The 20559-nt window shown below is 38.9% G+C and overlaps 1 protein-coding gene across 1 annotated transcript in view; it reads right to left on the reverse strand.

Moving 5' to 3' along the window:
- CNKSR3 (CNKSR family member 3) overlaps window positions 1–20559 on the reverse strand; it is a 62587-nt gene that overhangs the window by 9775 nt on the left and 32253 nt on the right. Inside the window, exons 3-8 of the mRNA XM_085217060.1 lie at window positions 12666–12868; window positions 11264–11351; window positions 8278–8319; window positions 6233–6352; window positions 4452–4511; window positions 167–235 (exon numbers count right to left, since the gene is read on the reverse strand). Coding sequence (XP_085073186.1) covers window positions 167–235; window positions 4452–4511; window positions 6233–6352; window positions 8278–8319; window positions 11264–11351; window positions 12666–12868 — 582 coding nt within the window. The remainder of the gene's footprint in view (window positions 1–166; window positions 236–4451; window positions 4512–6232; window positions 6353–8277; window positions 8320–11263; window positions 11352–12665; window positions 12869–20559) is intronic.

Below are 20559 nucleotides of genomic sequence, written 5' to 3' on the forward strand. Positions count from 1 at the left end.
AAGAATAATGATATCTTTAACCTGATATTACTTTTCAAAAAGTGAAGAAACAAGCAATCCCCGTTAAGTCAAACTCTGATTTTCAGTGATCCAAACCACTTTTTTATAGAACAGTTTTAGGAGAACAAGTGTAAGAAAAAGCGTGCAAGGGCTTTCTGTTACTTACCACAGTTTGTTGGTTAACCTGGATCACCTCATCACCAGCATGAATCTTTTGAGATCTATCAGCAGGGGACTACAAAGAAGAAAACAGGATTACGTGCTTCAGCAGGCTCTCTTGTCTCTTGTAACAATTCCCACAAGACTAAGTTAAAGGTCGTATATGCGATGCAGAACATCACTGAAAATTTCCACAGATCACATTACATCCATCGATGACTTAAGAATTCTAAATTAATTCATCTTAGGATTTTTTTATTTTTATTTTTTAATACTGAGGGTAGTAGAGGGTAAGGGAGAAAGCATAGACTACGTGCCACACATCAAACTGTACTTCATGTCTTCACCGTCCTTTAGTCTCCAGTTTGTACTGCAGTTCCAGACAGCATTATCTGAGCTGCAGGAGACAGTCAAAAGACTGTGTACTATCAGAGTGGCAGAAATGGAGATAGACAGCTGGAGTAAACATGCAACTTATACTGAATCCACAGCCTGGGGCCAAAAGCCCCAAATTCCCCCCATCAGCACATCAGCACAGTTAGAAGGCAAACCAACTGTGATGAGAAACAGCTAATTGCCACGAGAAAGAGTAGCAGGAGAAAAAAGCCTGCCTCAAAATCTGAACCATGAAGCTGTTCTGCAGACTGAGGAGAAAAAAGAACCTGTAACAAGTAAGGTCTGAGTAAGGTAGCCAGATCAGCTTTCCATAGCATAACCACCACTGCAACTAAGAAAATGCAATAGGTGATAGTGGTGGGTGATTCTCTCCTGCGGGGCACGGAGGCACCCATTTGTGGTCCTGATCTGCTACCTAGAGGGGTGCGCTGCTTGCCAAGGGCCTGCACCAAGTATGTGACAGAGGTTGCTAGACCCTGTATGTCCCACTTACTACTACCCACTGCTGCTGTTTCACATAAGCACCAGGGACACAGCTGTGAATATAAAGGAGGACTGCAAGGAGCTGGCAGAAACTGTGAAGAACTTGGGAACAGAAGTAGCTTTCTCATCAATCCTCACAGTTAAAGGGATGGAGAGGGAAAGGGCTGATGGAATTAAGAAAATAAGTGCTTAAGGGAGCCACGAACAGGGCTTCAGCTACTTATGTCTTGGAACTAGCTTGGAGAAATCTGGTCTTCTGGGGCCAGATGAGGTTTATCTTTCAGAAAAGGGGAGGAGCATCTTTGGCAACAAGCTCTCCAATTTAGTCAGGAGAGCTTTTAACTAGAGTTGGGGGGGGTGGGGGGGGGTGGTGAGAGGCTGATGACGCCAATGGATGCTCTGAGCCTGGAGTTGGATAACAGGTCAGGAAGACAGCATCTGCAGAATAAAGGGAACAATTGGTTAATCAGCCTCATTGGGAGCCGAACTCAAATGCCTGTGCACTAACGCATGGAGAACAAGCAAGAAGATTTACAGACATGGATGTACTTACAGGGCTTTGATGTCATTGACATCACTTAGACACGTGGGACGGCTCCCATGAGTGGAAAGTAGCAATAGACAGGTATAAATTCTCTAAGAAAGACAGGCAAGGGAGAAGGGGAAGGAGTGCTGTGGTCTACGTCAATGACCAGTTGAAATATATGGAGCTCCACCTGTGGATGGATGAGGACCTGACAGAGAGCATACAGATTAGAGCTAAAGGGAAGTCATAGGAAGGAGACATCATAGGGGAGCCTGCTACAGACCACCCGACCAGAAAGGTCAAGTGGATGAGGCAGAAAGGAGCAGCTTCATGGTCACAAAATACGGTCCTTATGAGAGACTTCAAACACTCCGGTATCTATTTAGAAGGACGACACAGCAGGGCATCAGAAATCAAATGTGTTGATGATGGGCTTTGAGCAACCTGGTCTAGTGGAAAAAATCTCAGTTTATAGCAGGGGGATTGGATCTAAATGATCTTAAAGGTCCCTTCCAACTCAAACCATTCTATGATTGTGAGAGAATTACAAGAGATTACTTCTGTTCTAACACAGGATTATCTTAAATGCAGTTTTCAAATTTATATTATTTCAAAACATAACAATTCATTAATATTTTGAATATACAAGCCAGAGGACTAGGAACTCTCCAATCCACAAAAGACGATTGTTCCACTTCTCTTTGCTTTTCCCTAATTTAAGATTATCAACTTCAATGTTAAATTATCTGCCTGCATCATTAAGACCAACAGATAAAACATATGCCTATATATATCCAAGTGTGTTTAAACAGATATTTGAAAAACACCTTAAAATATTTTTTTCTGGGAACAAAAAGTAAGTCCTGGATACTGATTAGCAAGGAACAGATAAATGTGTCAATATTTACTCAGATTTATCTAGGGCTGGTGCCATGCACCACCTATTGGTGCAGTTACTAAAGCCAATCTGTTTCTATTACACAGCAATTATGAATAGCCTTGGCAACACTCAAGTGCACAGGTATGCCAGCCCAGCACCCTGCAGGGCTTCTGCAGCCTACTCCCATTTCCCCTACTCAAGGCAAACCAAGCTGGTGGCACACCAGCTCTCCCCCATGATGCAAGAGTGAAGCAGCTGGGTAAAGGACTCTCTCCTTGTTACCACAACTTCAGAGCTGGAGTGAAATTTTTTTTTTTTTCATTAAAAGAAACTGTAGCAATAAACAATGTAATGGGAGAAGATGACAGTTATCAAGAGTAACACTATTTTTTTCATTGTCTTCTTGCTTCCTCTGAAAGGAAATGCCTCTGTGGAAGGCCACGTATAAGATGATTCAACCAAGACCATGAAAAATTCTGATCCACTGTTGACTTGTGGAAAACAAAACTCATGTCAAGGTGTCCTCTGGATGATTGACACCCTGGCTGTGGGAGAGCGAGAGACTCAGATAAGCATCAGACAGCAGTCAGTACCACCATCACACTGTGAGACTGGAGGACAAAAACAAAGTTTAGAACTAGGCCAAGATGAGGCAAGAAGTCACAAGTAGGGTGGCACGACTCAGGAATCATCTCAGCTGATACGTAGCAAATGCATGGACTTTCCTAGTCATCTTAACATACAGTACTGTTATTTTTGGCATGCAATGCCACAACATTCCAACCAGTAAGTTTTGGGGGATAGCTGCTAAACTATCATCCTGAAACTAACAAGAAAATTCAGCTAAGACCCAGCCTTACCTAAATGATATCACGTCACCAGAAAGGCACCAGTTGGGTGCAGTTCTCTCAATTGTTTCTCAAGTTGTTTGTAACAAAGGAAAGAGCTTCCCCAAAGGAAGAATGACTGTTCATAAAGCAAAAGTTTAGGTCAACACTCAAAACTACAGAAATAGCTATAGAAATAATACCAGCTCCAGTCACAGCCTCTAGAAAATTATCTGTGGAGTCTGGCATCAATCATCATGTTATTTCACACTTATTAAATGTTAAAATTGCTGTCAAAGTAGACTCTGAATTCAGAGTATTCAAAGTATTTCAGATCCTCTACACAGTTAGGCCAGGCCAATAGTATTACAAGCTGGCAGCTATAAAAGCTTTCAGTTTTCACTCTGAACAGCAAGCACATATTTCCACCCGCTCCTCCCAGCCCCCTAGACTTGGCAGATACAGCTAGAACAACTGGTTCTTTCCTTTTTGAAAAAAAAAAAAAAAAAAAAAAAAAGCCAAGCTCCTCAACTTTCCTTCAGTATCTGCTCTTTAGAGAGGCAGCAATGAGAACACTGCAGCATCAGTACAAGATGCAGTTGCTCATGAAAGGTTCACTGCAATGACTTCCTAAAAACTACAGTTTCAGCTACAGAGAGCTCAGTGCGAGAATAAAATAAGCAGCCATCTGCAGCAAAAACAACCAATGTTGTCTATCATGCTTGATCACCCTTAAATATTTCATTTTTTACTCTGCACAGTAATTTAGACATTGGACCATTCATTAATTTCATTATTCATTACTGAATATAAGACAGAATCACTTAAGTGTTCTCACTAAGACAGATTTCTTTTGCCAGCAGAGAGCAAATACATACCTCCATGTTTTTGTTAGGAGACCAAAAGCTCTCAGAAGAGTAGCTTATCTAAGTAACTGTATTGATGCCAACCATTTGAAGTACCTCACCTACTTGCAGGAACTGGTTTAATTAGGCTAACAGTGAAACATGCAGATAAAAATATTTACAAGTTCTTGATAAACAAATGATGCACCACACAGCATGTAAAGCAGTAATATCATGAAAGTTACAGGAAAAGCAGGAAAAAGTGGTGAAAAAAAAAAAAAAAAATCAAAGCTACATTCCGATAGTCTGAGTTAATCTACATTTACTTCACTTACATTTTCTGTAGTGCCAGTAATTACGTGCAATCCATCGTAAGTTGATTTGATGTACATACCCTAAATGAAAGCAGAAAATGAAAAACAAATTTAAAGATAAAACAACCTTGTATAACATATCTCATTAAATAACTGTTGGCAACAGACTCATTCACACATTATCCCATGAAAACTGCAATCCAATATCACTAATATCACATCATTCTCAATTTTGTCACAGATCACTTCTGTTGTAATTAACTGCAATATTGGTATTTACTTAAAAAAACTAACATAAGGAGATGCAATTTACAAACAGCGTTTGGTTGGTAACACCAAACTCTACCGGTTTTGATGTCTTTTCAGTCTTCAGTCTTGAACTAAATTACTTCCTTACTGTCCTGCCTACATTAGAGAATTGCGAGCTCTACTAAATGGCCACTAGTTCTCCTTACAAAGCACATTTACACTAGAAATATTATATGTGCTCTTCTATAACTTCTCTTAGCAAGTGAAAATACAAGCTGTCTTGTAACCACAATGCTGATAAAATAAAAGCAATAAAGGCCCTGGTACTAGTATTTGTGGTTATTTTTGTTAAAGTGTAAAGGCAAGAATAAACACAGATCAAGTTGGTATTGACCATAAGAAACAGAAGTCATCAACAGGCTAGTAACTAATAACTACACAGATTTCCCCACAGGACTACTACATTGGTTTCACCACTTACGAACAAAAATACATCTCTTCAATATTCCTACCAGCGGCTGTTGCTCAAAGTACTCACATTTAGCTACATAAGTGCAGTGTTGTTCAGAAGTCATGTGCAGCTTATCTGCCTGAAGTTACTACACTTGTTTAGAAATGTAAGAAAACACACTAGATTTTTTTTCCCATCCTCTCTAGTTGATTCTCTTTTCTGTTTACTTGTTGGCAGCCAGTTCTACGCACCCATCTCCTCATTTCTTGCTTAGTTTAAGCTTCATTGTCACTTATGCAATAAAAAACAGCTCCTCAAAGTTTCAAAAATTCATGACTGATTCAGTCAAATCCAGTGGTCTACATTAAACTACCTATCACCATTAGAGTGTAAGGCTTCCTTTAACAGTGCTCATCTCTTCTGTCTTTTCAGGAAGAGCATGAGAATACACTTAGATGCACTTAGGCATTTAAATTTCCTCCAAAACATTCTAATCCAAGTACTTCCCAGTCAGAAAAATCGAATAAAATTTCAAATGCAGTTTCTCATAATCAGCACTTAGCTAAATGGAATTCACCGAATGAACTACACTCAGTAATGTCACAGTCACTGAACTGTTAATAGGATTTCCCTTATTCTCCTTAACAGCAAATCTCAAAAATTGCCATATTATTTAGCAAGACTAAAGAATACACATAGAATATGTATTTCAGAAACATAAACACCATTTTTCATCACCTTCTCCCTACCTAAACCCTTCCCATCCTCCTTTTGCCTCCATCTGCCAACAAACAAAACACCTGGTTAATATGATTTCCAGAAGTAAAATAATCAATTTCCTGAGCATCTTTAAATTACCCAAAATTCTCATTGAGACATTAATGCAGCACTTTACCATCCAAAATTTGGAAACTATTAACTTGTATATACATCCCCATCCACCATTCTAACACACAGTTTGACAATCTCCAAAGTTCCTTCCCCTGCCTCTTTCTGTTTCCTATAGGAAACTAGCAGTTTTGAAGTACATTGCTCTACACAAGTATGTGGTGCCTTACAAGAGTATCTATGAAACATTAGGGATGTAGAGGTTGGTTCTTACCAGGCCTTCCCCGGGTCTAATGTTGGTTAAGTGAACCTCCTCCAGACACGCACACTGGCTCATCAATGGATCTGTAGTTGATCGGATGGCTTTATCACAAATTCCATTTAAAGTCTTGGACTGTAATGAGAACATACAACAAACAGTTAATGCAATTCTTTCCTGGCTACTGCTTCTTTCAGTTTTCAAAAACAGAAAGTAAATTAGCTCTAAATGTTGGTGCAATAACAAAGCGTAGTCAAGAATCACTGATACAAAAGATTCATTTGTACATATCTAATCTGCAGCATGTTTATCTCCCTATGGTAACCTAGTATAGATGATTTACTTTCATTAGTGTCACCTCATCACAACTAACAGATGCCAGTACACCCTCTGTTTAAAAAGAAAATAATGTAAAAAAAAAAAAAAAAACATGTAAAACACAGCAAAAAAAAAGTTTGATGTTCATTTTTATCAAAGAGTAGTCCATTAAAATCATGAAGCATATTGAAACATTATTTCTGTGGAAACAATTGACAATTTTTTATATCATTATTTCTTTTATGAGAATAAATTTGTCAATGCATCATTAAAAAAAGTTTTTAAATGAGGAGCTGGCCACTAACTTATCCAATGAAAGCTTTAGAGTATAAGGTAGGACATCTAGCATTTCAGTGTTTCAGCAGTACTTCTCTCCACTTTGCCTCTGAGCTGACCTCTTCTGGAATGCTTACACAGACAAGGTTCATATTTCCTTTTGACCAAAACACAACTGTTCTGAAGCCAACTTATAGCTAAAGGCATATTCTGACCTTCTGCCTGTGTCAGTATAGTCAAAGGTCTTTTATAACTGTTAAATAACAGAATGGCTAATTAATCATGAGAGCTATCATAGAAAATCTGAACACTCCCTACACCAGCAAATTTCTCTAATGCCCCACAGTGTGTTTTAGGTCTTGATGTTAGCTAAAGCGATGCTGCAACTCAAAGTATGCTACAAAAGCGTAACATAGAGGGAAGATTTAGGACACAGCATGGCACTTATTTATACACCATTTGGGAACACCAACAAAGTGAACTACCTTGCACAAAGGTTTGAATTTTTCAGTCAAAGCAGACATAAGTAATTAAGGGAGAAGGAGGCAGTCCTGCACATCTTTTGAATTATAATGGTCCCTAGAAACAATAGCTCCAACGTTCCTTCTTTTGTTTTACAACAGATTTATAGAGTAGCAATAAAATAAATCAAAACAATGCTTAAGTGTGAATAGGAGGAACTGCTAGAACAAGGGAATTTCAAGCAACAATACCCACTCCATAATGGGCGTGCATAAACGGAAAAAGAGAGAAGCAAAAAACTCCCTTTTACGTGGTCTCATTATTTACAGAAAAAATTATTTTTAGTAATTTCGCTACTAAATTCCTAAGCGTCTATGACCTAGCGGAAGGCCTTATCAAAGAGAACAGCCTGGTTCATGTCAAAAGCAGGAAGCGATGATTAACCGTTACAAAATATAAAAAGCATTCCATTGCGCTCCTCATTTGCTCATAAGGCCGTTTCAATTCATTCTGAAAACTGATCTTTCAAGCTCAAGTACAGTTAGACACAAAACCTCAGTTCTGCATCAGGGCAGTTTTGCTTTTTTTTTTTTCTTTTTTTTTTTTTTTTTTACATGGAGAAGCTTAATAAGGCATAGCATTTAGTTATTAAGACATAAAATATCTCATGATGCCTATTACAGGCATAATTGGTTTATTTAGCCTATAATGATTCTACAGTATTACCCCTTCCTTTAAAAATATGAGGTCTAAATTCTCTTGAAGAATGTTTGTGCAATGAACTTCAAGGAAGACCTGACTTCGCACCATTACACACGCTCATCAGTCTAATCTAAAATCTCATTATTTTCTCTACAGTGAAGAGCATTACTAAAACAGCCAATAACATTTTACTTCTATGATGTGCTGGGATTGGAAGGCTGCTGTCAGTACAATTGGAGTAGAAGCCACCAAAATAAATGTGAAAGGAAGCAGCTGAGTTTTCAGTAGAAATTAGTACTTACTACAGTCTGAACTTTATCTTCCATGTCAGCCACAGTACAGTCCTAAAAAGAAAACAAGAACAATACTCTATTTTAACCAATAAGTGCATGAACACATCATCTCTAAAGATTCTGCAAAACTGACACCTTAACCTTGAATTGAAGTAGAGTCATTCATGCTACAGGGATTAATCAGATTAGTTTCACTGAGGGCTCAAATGTACTGTTAAACAACTATTTTCTGGCCTTAGTAGAAAGCAGTAATAAACCCTTAAAACCAAGAACACGGGATTCAATTACAGCAACAGACTTTACCAGAAAAACAGAACCCTGCACAATAAAGCTGGACTTCCAGAAGACGCACAAACTTGCACTGCACTGCTGAATGCTGATTCAGCCGCTGTAGACAACAGTTATAAAGTAGGTTGTTAAAACAGGCAAGAAAAACTGTTTTTAAAAATACACTACTGATAACATTCATCAGGACTGCACACAAAGCATTATTTACAAAGCCTAGGGACAAAAGTCTTTGAACTGAAACTAGTGCATGTAAAAGACTACATAAGTCTTCCTTGTTTTCACAGAATGGAATCATAGAATCGCCTGGGTTGAAAAGGACCACAGTGATCATCTAGTTTCAACCCCCCTGCTATGTGCAGGGTCGCCAACCTCCAGACCAGGCTTCCCAGAGCCACATCCAGCCTGGCCTTGAATGCCTCCAGGGATGGGGCATCCACAACCTCCTTGGGCAAAAGGTTTTCTGCAAGAATGGCTGAACTAGAGAACTGTATTACATTCTCAGATTAAAGAGTTAAGACAACAAGTAAATAATGAAACAAGATTTAAAACTTAAATTTCAAGATATTTGCCATTGACATCCCAACCTGCATAACTACCACATAGCACTCAAAAGATGCACTGAGGAGCTGTGACCTGAAGCTGTTCCCTATTTCTGGATCATTTTCAACCCTTCTGTTCCATCCTACTTCTGTTTTGCACTTTTTAAGACAGAAGTTCTAAAAAGCATGTAAGCCTCCAGATATGGACACAATAGAGATACATAACATAGTTCAGTTGTTCTCTTTTGTTTTCAAAGTAACTCTTACCACTGTTCTGATGATCACTGTGGACATATTCATTTTAAAAATTAAAAAATGTACATCAAGTTGTTTGAGTGACCTTTTTTTGTTTTGTTTTTTAATCTCATTCTCTTTTCTCCACATGCCGGCAAGTTCATTCAGGTCATACTAATACATTTGCAATATTCCAATACAAAGTAAGATTTCTTCTTTCTCCATTTATGTTGTTTTTTTTTCCCCTCCTACACAGCAATTCCAGCCTTTATTACAGCTCCTGCTAAACTGGCAGAGAAGTGCTCTGCTTATTAAAGGATAGAGTTCTATTTGCTAACTTCCATTCCACTGCCATCAAAGGCTGATTTAATTGACAGATTAGATACCATTTTTAACAGTTTTATTAATATAGTCCAGCAATCTCATATCTCAGTTCCAGCAGCACTCTTGGGTGAACACCATCTGCTGCTAGAAGTGCTTACTATTCTACTACACAATCTGCAAATCTCTATCTGTAAATCACTAACTTGCTGCAACTGCACACACAGTGCTCAATTAAGAAGGGCGTTCAGCAGTAGGTGAGACTGGCGTGCTTTTGAAGTTACAGTACTCAGATATTATTCTTTTACAACTAACAAGCTGATAGAAATGGGTGTCATAATAGCCTGATATCTCACAAGACCCTTCTATCCTTTGGCATCAGTACTTAAAAGCAGCTCATAATCAGAAGGGGGAGTGACTTTTTACACTGCCTAATAGCAGTAAGAGCAGGAGGAATGGTTTTAAACTTAAAGATTGGAGATTTATATTAGATATTAGGGGGAATTTTTTCACTCAAAGGGTGGTGAGGCTTTGGCACAGGCTGCCCATAGAAATCGTGTGTGCTTGATCTCTGGAGGCATTTTAGACCAGGTTGGATTGGGCCCCAGGCAGCCTGATCTAGTGGATGGCAACTCTGCGCATGGTAGGGGATTGGAAATGAATGGGCTTTGATGACGTTTCCAATACAAGTCATTTTATGATTCTATGATCATGTCCCCAGAAACAGAGAGAGAGAATCACCTATTTCACAGGACATGACTCTACAGAGTCCATACAACATACAGCCATGGACTAAACAGCTATGAGCAAATTCTGCAGGAGCTGAAGAGTGCATGTAGCATTTAACTACCAGAGTTAAACTCTACTGACAGTATGCCACTGCCTCAGAAGACAGGCAATATTATTCAGAGAACAAAATGATGCAATTTGCCAAGACTCCCACAGTTTCTAAGTGTCCTTTTAGCTATTACCAATAAGTGCTCATGACACTGATAAATAGAAAGTTTTGAAACAAAACACTATAATCTCCCACTACTGTCACAGAAGTCTGACTAGTGGAATTTTTATCATAAAGGTGGCAACTCCTTCTGTTATATGGAGCATTTCCCATCTGATAGGAATAGGTTGAAATACTATATATGGGACAAAACTTAAGAAGTTTGCATATGTAGGCTTAACAATCAGTGAAGTAATTGATGTATGAAGTATGAAGTATTCATTGTATGTATTACAATGAACTAATACATATTTTATTATGTACTTTAGTATACATACACAAACACCATGTATTTTCGATGTTATTTGGAACTTGATAATCTTCAGATGCAGACCAACTATTTTAAAATCTAACACTCTTCTCGTTGAAGCTGAAGAAAATGCGTAATCTTTAAATGACAGTCACTTACAATACAGTCAGCAATTCCAAAATTGGAAATTAAATGAACGAAAACAAATCATCTCAGAAAAATGGACAACTGAAACCGGCCTTCATGGAATTGTTCAAGCTTTGAAGTAAACTCACATCTGCATTACAATTAGTATACAGCACACATTATTTTCCCAAATACCCACCTCCCCTTTTGGAAAGCAGGAAGGAAAAGAAATCAGCTGACCTTCTGAACAGTAGTAGTAAGATCCAAGCAGAGCTGAATGATTCTGTTTTTCATTGATGAAAAGTCAGCGATACCTGTAAATGGGGTCCTGTAACAAGAGAAATTCCTCTTAGACTTCTCCTATTCTGCCAGAGCACTGAGGAACAGCAAGAGTCAGACCTACACAAGTGTAAGGACAGTTTCACAACATAAGTATTCTTGACTCTGTTTTCACTTCATCCCTGCACCAAAAATGGGGTATGGCTAACACTGTGGTGAGCAATTTCAGACTGAGCAAAACTCAGTCCACTTTTTAAACATCAGTTTGAAAATACCAACTCAAGTTAAATCATACTCACACTGCTGTAAAAAAAAAAATCACAGGCTTTGGTTTGTCAGGGAGTAGTTTTCCACCTTTCAGTCTTTTATTACTGAATTCAGACAGAAAATTAAAATTAAAAAAAAGAGTGGAGAGAAAGTTCTATGAAATGTATTATTTTCATTCAATGAAAAATAGTATGCAAAGTTTATCTTGTGTAATTACTTACTTTGAGAGAAAAGAAAAATGGCTTTCATACAGACAAGTTCAGTAAGGCCGAACTTCATGAAAGACTTTTATGGAGGCACTCACCTCAGACCCTCCAGAGAATTTAAAGGACTCAGGAGTAATCCCAACTGGTTTGATAATGGACATGCCAGTCACTTGCTGATAGAGAGTTGCAGAAGAAATTTAGGACAAGGTTCAAGCAACATGGTGAAATGGGAAGATTAGGTGAGAGGCACAACTTGTTAACATCACTGCAGAAATATTCAAGGATAAAAGCTCTCCTTGCTGACAGTACTCATGTAGCTCTATTTCTAACCTTCCTTCTCAAGAAAGATGATAAGGTGATTAAGAATTCACATCTCCACATCTTGCTCAGCACTACAGCTAGTATGCTATCAGTTGCCTGTTTGCTTCTGATGCAGCTGGCACAAAACAACTCAGGCTCTTACCAGAAAAAAAGTAAGAAATAGCAGAGGGAAAGTCTCCTCTGCTGTTCACTTTTTCAGATCTCAGAGCTAAGGTCACAATTTCAGCAGATTCTCTCTTTTCTTCTTAGGGACTTGCCAATGACAGCTGATGTATAAGGTGGGAAGACAAAATGAGGAGGTCTCATACATATGAGAAACTAGTCCTGAAATTAGGTAGTTTCCCCTCAATAAGACAACTCTCACTTTTCTAACTACCAGGTTAGAAGCAATATTAGAATAGATGTCTTAGGTGATTAAATTCATTCAGAGGCCTTTTGACAAAGCAAAAAAGAAGGGTGAGTAAGATCAAGAACATCTTTAGACCTAGACATGTAGAACTCACACTGCAAGGAGAAAGAAGTTGTAACAGTAAATGAAAACACAAGGATTTTATTCTTTTTATTCTTACCTGTCCAACCACGCAAGCAGGGCCTTAGCAGCACCAATAAGCTCTACCACAGAAGTAAGGAATTCATTAGGGGGCTTGCGTGAAGTATTCCCGTCATAATTTGAGCTTTTTCTACGGGTACAGATGTAATTTTGCAGATTGTTGGATGATGCACGCAGCTTGAGAACCAAGTTCTTCATATTGTCTGTTTCAAGGCCATAGTTCTGCAAGAAATATTATGAAGTTTGATGAAATTTCCCTATTTCTTATTCCACACATGCAAACTCATCTGGATTCAAAGGTCAAAGGATATGCCTTTTTATTTTGAAGTGGAAGGGACAAAAAATGCAGGTTAAATGAAATGTATAAGAATGTTCTCATCAAGTCAGTTTGCTGAAGCAAAGCAGTCTTCAAATGAAGAAATCACATCTTACAAGATCTTACAAGATCTGATAGGACAAGAGGGAATGGTTTTAAACTAACACAGGGTAGATTTAGGTTAGGTATTAGGAGGAAGTTTTTCACTTGGAGGACGCACTGGAACAGGTTGCCCAAGGAGGTTGTGGATGCCCCGTCCTTGCAGGCATTCAAGGCCAGGCTGGATGTGGCTCTGGGCAGCCTGGTCTAGTGGCTGGCAACTCTGCACATAGCATGGGGGTTGAAACTGGATGATCTTTGAGGTCCTTTTCAACCCAGGCCATTCTATGATTCTGTGATGATACATCCCTAACATTTAAGTTGTTGTTATGCATTTTTAAACCACATGAATTTCAGTTAATCCTCGGCATACCTTGCCACATGGTGGCAAGCTGACATTCTTTCAGAAAGTAAGGCATTTCCATGAATTTTCTGTATAGCAAGTTTGGCTGGATTTGAGATAGATGAGGCAATCCTAGGTTTATCTTCATTTGGTACAACTAGGCCTTTTACTGGAAGAAACAGTTCTTTAATCACCTCCCTAACATCCAACACTTTGTAGATCACCATTGTCTTTCTTATATTGACAAATCTTAAATATTTGATCACTTTCTAAGATTCATTCTGCATTACAGGCATGAAAGGCTTTTGTGGGAGCCAGACCTCCTCAATTTTATTGAAATTAATGAGATTGAGGACAATATTCCACCAGAATGAAGCCACAAAGTCAGATGAGTCAGATGTCATTTACTCTCCAAATGTAGTTTGAGTAACATAGTTGCTTTGGTTTTCTTTTTGTTGAAGGAAAATAAATACTGTTTTCTCTTAAAATGTTTTTATACTGTGATATATAAATAGTGAAGCAACATTTCATTCATAACTAAAGACAGTTTAAATTGGCAAGAGATAAAAACATCTACAGGAAGTAAATGTAATTTCACAGTCAAAAGCTGAAATAAATATTTGAATCACGAGCTTTCAGTAACCATGTTCCATGATTACAGCAGTGCAGTTATTTGCAGGTTTGAGGACTGATTAACACTAAGCTTAGTAATTAATTCCATTTTTACATGTTATATTTTCACTCAACAGCATCTTTATAATTTAAACCAAACAGGTCTGCAAGTCCTAGCGTAACTCCAACTTCACAAATCCATATGCAACCATATCACGCTTCTTAAGATTAAAACAATTGTTTTAAGCAACATATCGATTGTATCATTCCAAAGGTGTCAGAAATACTACCGTATAGCTGCTCTGAAGGCAACTTGGTTTTATAACCAAGATTTTCTTCTTGCTGTCACTGCACAGGTACAACCATTAAATAGCAATATGCCACTGACTACCTTCTTGTTTTCAACTTATCCTACCTTGTGGTAGGCAATACTTAGCTCTTTTAGACTGAGGACTCACACCCCTCTTAAAAAAAAAAAAAAAAAACAACCAACATGCCTGCTTTTTTCTATTCTGCTGATACAGATTCTTGTTACCAACCTCTATGTTCCACAATGTAGTCAGCTATATCATTCTTTATCCCTTCCTCCTCAAACAACTAAGCCAGCTACAGCCAACATTAATTTCATTCAATTCCAAGTTTCAAGGAATTCCCAACTCCTCCACTTCAGACCACAGCATCACTCAGGCTGGCACGGAGCTCTAGAAGTCGCAGTCCAATCTCCTGCCCACAACAACCTCAGCTGTGAGCTCACCTCAGGTTGTTATGAGTTTTATACAATCAAGTCTTTAAAATCTCAAAGATCCAAACTTTCTGGACAAATTGATCCACTGCCTGATTGCCCTGACCAATCTGGTGGCCCTCCACTGAACTGCTTTATTATTGCCAGTATCTTCCCATTCTTGGAGGTACGGGTGGAATAGGCAGACTAATAAGTGACAAGTAATGGGTGATGATCACTCCTCTCCAAATCCAGGATGCTGCTGACTTTCTTGTTGCTAGGACACACTGCTGGCTTAAGGCCCCATTCTTACAATGATCAAAGGCCCATAATACAAGCTAGAGTGCTTTCGAAAGTTAAGAGATTAAACAAAATCTTTGCTCAAAAATACATCTGTGCAAGGAGAAGTATGAACTAAATTACCTTTAAAATACTTATACCTTCTATGTAACTTGAACTCATTGGGATGTCATCCATATACCCCCCTCCCTTCCCTCGGGGCTCTTGGCAAGGAAGTACTCCCGCACAGGAGCAGGGGTCAAGAGGATATATCCAATAAAACAAACAAAAACAAAACATTGTTGCAATAGCAGAGGATATCCTTAAAATTTTCAGGATCACAGACTGGGAAAGATACGGATTAATAAACAATGTTAAAATACTTGCCTACTTACCATATGTAAACTTACCACCTTTTAATTTTAACAAAATACACAAGAATATCATTCAGATTCACTTCTTGCAGTTTTGTTGTTTTTTTTTTTTTTTCCTCCTCTGTTACAGGACATTGCAAATTATTTTATTTTTGGAGGAATATTTTCTCACCAAAAAGTTTAGTCATACATTCTTTTGGCCACACAAATTTGAAAGTAGCTATGTGCCAACATTTTCCCCCTTGAACAGACGAATTAAAGGATGCTGGCCTCCCTCCTTCCATAAGTGGACAGAAAATACTTCTCTCTTTTTTTCTCCCCTGTAGAGCAGTATAACAACCTAATCAGGCAACTTAACTCTGTTTGAGAGAGTCTTTGTACATTTAAGCATCTCCAAAATTCTTTCAGTCACTCAGGTGCAGAAGTTGTGCTAACTATTTTGTAAATGTCTGTGATTAGAGATGGCCCCAGCGCTTAACAATATACTTGTTGGTATATCAGATCTGATTTCATCTTTGTTCTAAAATATTTATGTTCTCCTTATCGCACCTGATTCATCTTATTTACACAGTGGGTCAGCCCAGCATGACTTTTCCAGTCCAGTTAGTTTTTAAAGAACTCCATCAAATAGATCTCAATTTCAAGGTGGACTTCAGCAACACAGGCTTTGTACCTGGAGATACAGAGCCTCCACCTTATGACTGCAGCTGGTCTGCTCAGCAGTCTCTCAGGAGTACACCATGGCCAAACTGTTCAGTTGCTGCACTAAGCCTTTCTACAGCTTCTTCCAGAGATACTACAGAGGGCAGAGATATCTATAACACCAGTTCATGCTTTAGGAAATGTCCTGGCTAAGAACTACATCTACTCAGCACAACAGTGAGCATTATAGCTCATCAATACAGGATATCAAATTCTTCAATTTCAGATTTACCCTGAGGAATGAACATTTCAAGAACAAAGAGGTCATCACAACTCAAACCCTCTCTATTCCACAGGCATCCTGACCTGTTTTCTCTAACACACAGAAAACATTATGCTCCTTCACCAGATACAGATTTGCCATTGTGCACGTTCTTCTGTTCACTGACAAAGTGAGAAAACAACCAGTAATTAAAAAATTTATGTGCTCTGGCTGTGATCATGTCCAAGTTGACACAGTTGACACTATCTTGACCAATCCACAGATAACCAGCTATTTCTTCTACATTTGCAGTGTCACTCTTGCTTGTCGAGTCTGTTGAAGAGTTGTTTTGCAGCAAACCACTTAAAAAAACATCATGCCCTCCTTTATTGTATTGTGTTCTGAGCTGGTTTAGCTCCCTGAAGTGTCTCACCTCATCATCAGTTGACTGCAAGCAGAAAGGATACTAATCAGAGAACAGAAAGGGGGGGGAGAGGAGGAGAGGTGGCAGCTGACTTAAACTAATTTTAATTGTCATGGAGCTGAAGCCTTCATTCAGGACAGATAGGAATGCTGATACTATGGCAGCAGACCAACAGGCTACAAGCCTTCACAGCAACACACAACTGACACATAAAACTCACGCTTTTCTGAAGCATTCTACATTAACAGGTTATAATACTTAAAATATTATTATTTAAGTAATCAAAAGGTTTTAGATACTGTTCATAAACCACAGAAGGTTATATTTTAAATCAGGAGTGACAGGAAAATATCAAAGTTACTCTCATCAAAACAGGAGCTGAAGCCAACGGTCAAGAACACCTTATGTCAAACATTCCCAGCCTGTTACTCATTAACCTGGGCAGCTACACATGGGATTATGGCAAGAGAGAGCATGCACAGGTGCACAAAAGAGCTTGCGGACAAGAGCGTGCTCTTTCCAAACCCCATTATATTTAATGAGAAATAGTACACTGACCAAACAGTTGCTCAAGGTTGAAGCACTAAAATAAAAGAAAAAATAAAGTGTGGTTAACCAAAATCAAAAGAGCACTGCAGTCAAGTCCCAGCTGACCTGGGCTGATATAGAGCCCTGCTGTTGCCAAGGGACACCTTCCCCTTCACAGCCATCTTCAAATGCTGCAGTGCAAACAGCTAGATTTTCTGGCTGATCCAGCTAAAAACTAGCTCAAGAAAAAAGTAGATAAAAATAGGCTGAATGCCTGTCCAATAGCTTATACAACACACTGTATGCATACATAAACACTGGACGTAACACAAGCTACTGTCACTATCTTTTACTTTCCACTCTCCCTTTTAATAAAAATGTTTCCTAAAGAATCCTTTGGAGTTTGAAACTTCCTCATAAAAATTTGAGACCTCTAGAAAATTGAAATCTTATGAGATGATGCATAGGTGTGGTACTTTTGATAAGGAACAGCCACAAAAGTCTAAGACTTCAGGTATGTAAACTATCGAGCTTCAGATTTAAAAGTCATTTTAGCAAATGACCTTTTACAGAGATGACAACAGTATGAATAAAATGCAAGAGTTACTTGATAGGATGACCTTGTGGCATGAGGTTATATGTTGCTGCATTGCTAGTGTGCTGGCATTACTACCAATGGTATTATTAAAAGGTACAAAGCTAAGAAAAAAGAAAAGTATATTCTGGTATGCTTTTGGTAGTTATATTTTTGTTGTTTTGTTCTGTTTTTTAATTAATAAAAACAATATCTTAGAATCATAGAATCACCAAGGTTGGAAAAGACCTAAAAGATCATCCAGTCCAACCGTTCACCTATTACCAATAGCTCCCACTAAACCATGTCCCTCAACACAACATCTTCATTCAATCTTCATTCTAACCTCAAGAAAAAAAAACTTTGGAAGCAAAAAAAATTAGCTCCTGTAATACAATGTAGTTAAAAATCCAGAAATCTAATCCAAAGAACACATTAAAAGTCTTTCTATTTGCATATAATTTCCTGTTAATGTTTGCATTATTTTGTTTTTATTAAGCATATACAGGCAAGGCAACTCATCAGGGAACACTGAGTAAACATTCAGTTTCATCACCATTCCTTTTTGTCCCACTTATTCAAATGGACCGAGAAAGCTTATTTTCCAGGATTCTTATCCCTCCTTTTGTGGTTTTGCATGAGTTTAAAAAAGCATATTTATGTATATTTGTTCCTTTTCCACCAAACAGTTCAATCAACAAAGAAATATCTTCCACCCATCCCTTTCCTCACTCAAGCAAATACTGTCACCACAAAAAGATGGAGGCATTCACACTGATGCGGTTTGGATTCCCCCTCTGGAAAGTTCAATTCTTTTTATATGTTCTCTAAATTCCTTAAATAAGTCTTCAAATAGGCCTTCGACATCTGTTCAGAAAAATCTTACTGCACCAACTGAAGTGCAACAGAAATGTGCGCTCACAAGAAACCTTCACTTCTTATCCCTGACCACACTCCTTCCTGCTGCCTCTTCAGTATCACCTTTGTGGCATATGTTGCTCCTAAGGAAAGATTAGGAAATACTGTCTAAAAACTGAAGTGGTTGAGAAAGATTTGTTGAGGTTGGGTTTGTTTTTGTGTTTGTTTTTTATTTTCCCCCCCGCTATGTTGCAGCAGTAAACATCATAAGCTGCAGACATTCACAGCTTGACAGGGTAGAACTCACACATGGGGCTCTATCCCTATAAAATCGAAGCATATTTGGTGTACTTCCTCAAGGAACTCACTATCTTTTTACTATTTTTTCCCCCACCAACTTAATGAGTTTTGGAAAAGGTGAATGCCTGAGAAGAATTACCATAGGAGGAAGATGTTCCAAAGACATCTACTTCACTGCTTTTGGAATCTCAAGTGGTAGTGCAGTGTAAGGAAACCAAAGCTTTGATCTGGAGGAAGTTGCTGGGAAATAGACAAAAAGGTATTGCCATTCAGAGGGACCTCAACAGACTTGAGAGGTGGGCCTGGGTGAACCTAATGAGATTCAGCAAACACAGCAAAGCACAAAGTTTTGCACTTGGGCCAGAGGAATCCAAGGCATTTATACAGACTGGAAGGAGTGGTGAAGGAGCGGTCCTTGAGCAGCCCTGCAGAGAAGAATCTGGAGGTCCTGATGGATGAAAAGCTTAACATGAGCCAGCAGTGTGCTCTTGCAGCTCAGAAAACAAATGGTATCCTGGGTTCCATCAGAAGAGGGGTAGCCAGCAGGGAGAGGGAGGTGGTTGTCCCCCTCTACTCTGCTCTTGTGAGGCCCCATCTGGAGTACTGTGTCCAGGTCTGGAGCCCCCAGTACAGGAAAGACAGAGAGCTGTTGGAGAGGGTCCAGAGGAGAGCCACAAAGATGATCAAGAGATGGAGCACCTCCCCTAAGCAGACAGGCTGAGGGAACTGGGCTTCTTCAGCCTGGAGAAAAGAAGGCTGCAGGGTGACCTCAGTGCAGCCTTTCAGTACCTAAAGGGAGCCCAAAAACAGGAGGGGAATCAACTCTTTGAAAGGGTAGATAACTGCAGGACAAGGGGAAATGGTTTTAAGTTGAGGGAAGGAAGATTCAGGTTGGATGTCAGGTGGAAGTTCTTTACCAAGGGAGTGGTGAGGTGCTGGAACAGGCTGCCCAGAGAGGTTGTGGATGCTCCATCCCTGGAGGTGTTCAAGGCAGATTGGATGGGGCCCTGGGCAGCCTGGTCTAGTATTAAATGTGGATGTTGGTGGCCCTGCCTGTGGCAAGAGGGTTGGAGATTCATGATCCTTGAGGTCCCTTCCAACCCAGGCCATTCTGTGATTCTGTGAAGGTAAATTTTTCTCGAGGACAGCAGAACTGAGGAATGTTCAAAATACCCAGAATGCTTCTACCTATCACCAAAACTGACAACATTTGAAGTCTTACCTCAGGCTGGCCCAGTCAATGCTACGTATTCACAGTATAAGCCAAAAGCATGGTGAAAAGAAGAAAAGCTGAGTTCCTGAGTACCTTTGGTTCTAATGAAAGTTCACAAAAATTGAGGAAAAGTCACCACATAGACACACACAAAAAAAATTCAAAGCCATATTTATATCCCCAACCCACTTTCATAGAAGTAATACTAGTGGAATAGAGAAAAACTCTGTTCTCTCAAACAGAAAGGAGACAGCAACATTAAAAAAATAAAATTGTCTGTCTCTAGAATTCAAAACATATCATCTCTTGGGAACAAAAATCAACACTGATTTTCTACCATTATCCCAAAAACTGAAGGGAAAGGTATG

This window comes from Meleagris gallopavo, chromosome 2, assembly GCF_905368555.1.
Source record: "Meleagris gallopavo chromosome 2, MGAL_WU_HG_1.1, whole genome shotgun sequence".
NCBI lineage: Eukaryota > Metazoa > Chordata > Aves > Galliformes > Phasianidae > Meleagris > Meleagris gallopavo.